This window comes from Gadus macrocephalus, chromosome 9 (assembly GCF_031168955.1).
Source record: "Gadus macrocephalus chromosome 9, ASM3116895v1".
NCBI classification, from domain to species: Eukaryota; Metazoa; Chordata; class Actinopteri; order Gadiformes; family Gadidae; genus Gadus; species Gadus macrocephalus.
Window position 1 is genome coordinate 16,951,322 of NC_082390.1, and position 5,000 is coordinate 16,956,321.

General features: G+C 54.7%; 2 protein-coding genes across 2 annotated transcripts in view; one reads left to right on the forward strand and one right to left on the reverse strand.

The window, feature by feature from the left end:
* The window catches only part of vwf (von Willebrand factor), a 113,834-nt gene that overhangs the window by 19,032 nt on the left and 89,802 nt on the right, over window positions 1-5,000 (forward strand). The window lies entirely within an intron of this gene.
* LOC132464963 (otogelin-like) overlaps window positions 1-5,000 on the reverse strand; it is a 55,913-nt gene that overhangs the window by 12,401 nt on the left and 38,512 nt on the right. The window contains exons 60-69 of the mRNA XM_060061597.1: window positions 4,742-5,000; window positions 4,361-4,522; window positions 4,061-4,240; window positions 3,851-3,958; window positions 3,330-3,611; window positions 2,656-2,937; window positions 2,108-2,228; window positions 1,806-1,960; window positions 1,365-1,510; window positions 1,113-1,275 (exon numbers count right to left, since the gene is read on the reverse strand). The exon at window positions 4,742-5,000 is cut by the window's right edge and continues 258 nt beyond it. Coding sequence (XP_059917580.1) covers window positions 1,113-1,275; window positions 1,365-1,510; window positions 1,806-1,960; window positions 2,108-2,228; window positions 2,656-2,937; window positions 3,330-3,611; window positions 3,851-3,958; window positions 4,061-4,240; window positions 4,361-4,522; window positions 4,742-5,000 — 1,858 coding nt within the window. The remainder of the gene's footprint in view (window positions 1-1,112; window positions 1,276-1,364; window positions 1,511-1,805; window positions 1,961-2,107; window positions 2,229-2,655; window positions 2,938-3,329; window positions 3,612-3,850; window positions 3,959-4,060; window positions 4,241-4,360; window positions 4,523-4,741) is intronic.

Consider the following 5,000-nt stretch of genomic DNA (forward strand, 5'->3'; position numbering starts at 1 on the left):
ATAATCATATCAGGAGTCAAATCAGGGAGAACATTCGGATCTGGCAAGTGATTGGCTGACAGAGAGCAGGCAATGCCTTTTCCTTTTTTCACTACAGAAAGTCAGACTTCTAGAGTTTCTTCCACAGAGTGGCTGAGGTGGAGGAGAGGTGCTGGCTGTGTGTGGGGGTCTGAGCCCAGGGGAGGGAGCTCCCCTGACGGGCTTGGCTGTGCGGGAGAGGCCGTTTACTCTGGAGGTCCGGCTGACCGAGGGTTGGCTAGGAGGGCACAGGCAGAGATACAGTCAATATGAGAGCCTTTTATTCAGACAGGAGAATGCATGATGACGACACACACACAAGAGGTCACATTGTTATTGTCAGTGTCAGTGTGGACCTCACATAAAAACAATGAGCTGATTGAACACCTTGAAAAAAACAAATGTAAGAAGTATATGTGGAAATGCAATGTGCATCATCTACAATGCCATCACACTGTCCCTGATAATGAAAGTCTGATTTGGGTACATTTTTTATAAACTCTGTCTCTTTCACTTAGTTTGCTTTATGTCTTGCTACCTCCTTCAGGCTGAGGAAAAATGGAAAAACTGACATTTTGCTCGGCTTAGACTCAGGCTTATGTCCTTTTAGTTCATAACTACATCTGATTTTTATATAATTTTATGAGTAAAAGTTAGGGGGGAAAGTGTGCAGCCTGAGCCTCGAGAGATCAACAAACACTTGCAGTAATGCAGTAATTCCTTTCATCTAATGATTCTATGTATGTGTATTTATTGATCTTATGTGTATAGAAGTGTCTGTCTGTCTGTCTGTCTGTCTGTCTGTCTGTCTGTCTGTCTGTCTGTCTGTCTGTCTGTCTGTCTGTCTGTCTGTCTGTCTGTGTGAGTGAGTGAGTGAGTGAGTGAGTGAGTGAGTGAGTGAGTGAGTGAGTGAGTGAGTGAGTGAGTGAGTGAGTGAGTGAGTGAGTGAGTGAGTGAGTGAGTGAGTGAGTGAGTGAGTGAGTATGACCGTGTGTGTGTTTGTATGTCTTTGTGAACAGGTGTGTGTGTGTGTGTGTGTGTGTGTGTGTGTGTGTGTGTGTGTGTGTGTGTGTGTGTGTGTGTGTGTGACTGACCGTCCTCTGGTAGGCCCACGGTGAGGGGCGGGCTGCTGACTCCTCCGTCACCCTGCCAGGTGCTGGAGGTCATCCACAGGGTGTAGTTGGCTCCTCCCACCAGTCCCTTCAGAGTGTAGGAGTAGGGGGAGCCAGTGGGGGGCAACGCAGACACTGGTATAGTCTTAAAAATAAGACGGACATTGGGGGTGTTTAAGTCAGAGGTCAAATGTAAAGATAGAAAAACTAAAAACATTTCCACCATCGTCTGACCTGCTGGGCCAAGCTGCCGTTCTCAGAGTAGTGGATGGTGTAGTGCACAATGATGCCGTTGGGCTCGTTGGGGGGCATCCAGGTGAAGGAGACAGAGGAGGTGGTCGCGTTACCAACCGTCACGTTCTGTGGGGGGTCAAATGGCTCTGGAAGAGGAGAATCAAAACCAAACTGAAAACAAGTGAAAACGGCAAGGTGTGGAAGCGCACTATATACATTAGTAGAACTTGCACACACACAAAGTACATCACCATCATCTTTAACATCAAGATGTTTTGTATGTAGAAGTTACACGTGGCAAACATCAGGGACCCAATCCGAATAATGCACGTGTTGGCAACATTGACGTTGTGGACTGCCAATCAAAAACATGCATCTTCCTGGTCAGCCTTCCCGTTGACCTTTCTAGATTTTGACTGTACAAGAGCTTATCTTCAGTACCAGAGTCCAGTGTAGTGAAGCTGATGGACACCACCACCCCTCCGTCCCCAAGGCGGGTCCAGCTGGAGACGGAGGCGTTGTACTGGCTCTCAGAGTCCACTGTGATCACCACCGAGGTGCCCGTCACGTTCGACCATGTCTCGCTTGTCTCATTCCTAACAGACACACACACACACACACACACACACACACACACACATAAACACACACACACAGTGAAATTACTGCTGTCAAAATGCCCTTTTTTTTTTTATATGGCATGTAATTTGCGATGCAATGGTATCTGCGAACTCAAGACTCACCAGACCCTGAGTACGTAGTACAGGACGTCTGAATTGGCCTCCAGCGGGGGGTCCCAGGACAGCTCTACCTGGTAGTCAGACACCTTCTTCGAATGGAGGAACTGAGGGGGCGTGTCTGGCGCTGAGAGGTTGGACAAACACTTTCCCGATTGGTATGGAACCCCCTCCACTAAAGACCCTCCCCCTTACCCCCCAGCTTGCCTGTCTGTAAACAAGGTCCTCAGAGTGCTTCAGAGGTTTGCGCTGAAAGAAAAGACGGGGGGGGTCCAGGCGATGTCCGGGGAGGAGCCTCCTGTCTACCGCAAGAGGAACCTTGGGAGTAAAGCCGTTAGAAGGGAGACGCAGGCCAGAGAGAGACACCGAAACCCGAAGGAAAGGGAGGAGGCGGAGCTTAGACTCCCGTTTTCTGAAAGTTGAAAAATGAGGAAAGGCAAACGTCGTCCGAGCAACTCCAACGGACGCTGAAAACATTGTAAGAAAGGCGCACACACGTTTGACACCCTCCACTTCTCTCCACCCCTCCCCCGCCCCCGCCCCCACCCCCTCACCGTCCTCCAGGGTGGTGATGTTGAGTGGCTCGCTGGTGTAGTTGCCCGGGCCGGCGCGCGTGTGCGCCTGCACCGTCACGCTGTAGCGGGCGTACTTGCGCAGGTGGCCGATGTGCAGGGAGCTGGCGTTGGAGGTGAGGTCGAGCGAGTGGGTGGCGTTCCACAGAGCCAGGCTGTAGTGCAGGATGAGGCCATTGGGCGCCAGCGGGGGCTGCCAGGTGAGGTTCACCTCACTGGGGCTGAGCGACGCGTAGGTCAGGTTGTACACCGCACTGCCCGGCACTGGAGGCAGAGGGGGAGGGAGAGAGAGATACAGGCTGTGGTTTTGAGGGCGTTGTGATCACGGATCCAGCAGTTAGAATAAACTATAGCAGAACTTCTGGGGGGGGGGGGGGGGGGGGGCTTGTTCCCTGTTTCATTTGTGTGCATTTCAACAGTGGCCCGTCTAAACTGTGTTGCATCAAAACACGTTTTGAACTTCACTACTGTTGGCTGAGTTTGTGTTTGCCAACTTTGGTGGGAAACGCATAGGAAGCAAAAGAAAGTGAAGCATCCTGTTTGGCCAGAGCTGATCTTCCAACACAAATCCAAATTCTGATTTGCGAGCCCCGGGGCATTGCAGCTGGTCGTGCGTCTTCATGAGGTGGGGAACGACCCCAGGCGAGCGGACCTACCGTCCTCTCCGGACAGCAGCTGCAGGGTGTCCGAGGTGTGGTTGCCGTGGCCCAGGCGCGTGTAGGATCTGACGGAGACGTGGTAGCGGGAGAAGGGCTTCAGGTGGGTGAGCGTGGCGCCCGGGTCCGACGTGTTGACCGCCGAGGAGAAGGTCTGGTTCCAGTACAGCACCTCGTAGCGTCGGATCAGCCCGTTGGCCTTGGCGGGCGGGGACCAGGTCAGGGTGACCGTGGTGGGGTTCGTCTCCGCCACCTCCACGTCCTCAGGGGGGGAGTCGGGCTCTGTGAGGGTGGGGGTCCCGGGGGGGGAGGGGGTCGGTTATTACGGTCATTGGTGTGGCCACGATGTCTCTGCTGCGGGGGGTTTGTGTGTTTGGATTTATTTGATTGCACTGTGCACTTTTAAACGTTTTTCAAAGGTCCAATACAAATACATTTCTAATAATAACAACTATTGTTTATAATATCATTATGATTGATTTAATAGAAAGTTCTCTGTCGTGCATGTGCAGCGCACACACCGTCTTCCTCGGTGACCACGAAGATGTCATCCTCCTCAGACAGGGCGCTCTCTCCGACCATCGTGGAGGCAGCGATGCGCAGCACATAAGGCGTGTATTTGTCCAAATCTGCGAGAAAAAGCGTCATAGAGCGCCCGTCAGACCTCGGCGGTGGCGAACGAACACAGATGCACGTCACGCAGGCGGAGACGGCGGCAGCGCGCCCCCCACCCGTCAGCAGGACACCGGTGCTGTTGGTGTGCAGCTCCAGGGTCTCGTTGGTGTTGAGGTTGAGGCCGTAGACGGTGTAGCCCTGGATCCGCCCGTTGGGCCGCGACGGCGGGCTCCAGCCGACCAGCACGGAGGTGGAGTTCACGATCTCATAGGACACGTCAAGCACGGAGCTGGGCACTGAAGGGGGGGGGGGGGGGGCAACATCGGGGGGGGGGTTACTATCTCGGAACCGCCGAAACAGCAACGCAGGGTCTTGAGGATGATGAGCCCATCCAGCGCGGGACCTGCTGCACCCACCCTGTTCGCTGGTCTTCTCCTCCACTTGGGCCGTGGGCCCCTCCCCCGCCACGGTGGAGGCGCTGACCCTGAAGGCGTACGCGGTGAAGGGCCTGAGGTCTGTCACCACGTAGGACATCTCCGTGGACAGATCCGGTAGCGTCATCGTCAGGTTCACTAGGCCTAGAACACACACACACACACGCACACGCACACGCACACGCACACACACACACACACACAAGAAGCCGATGACCCACCTGCTCCACAGAGAGCTTCATTTGACCTTTGTGAGTGGGTTTGAATTAAAGTGTCTTAATAATACTAGCAGCACTTTTCTAAATGTCATTTTTACAAGGAATCCTGAGACTCCAACGCGCTGCAGCCGTCAAGGCGTCCTACCGGCTGCAGAAGCGGAGACGGACGTCTGGCCGGTGACGTCAGCGCGGCGGGTGCGGGGCGGGCCCGAGGTCGCCGTCATGGGGGGGGAGTCAGAGGTGGCGCCCGGGGCTTGCGATTGCTGGGTCAGCCAAGGCGGAGACGCGGCCGAAGGTGGCGCGGTTGCGAGGTTAGCGACGGACGCCGCGTTGATGGCCACCGAGGCGGACGTCGAGGCCCAGTCGGGGCGGCCGCTGCTGGGGCTGCTGTCAGGGGCGGGGCG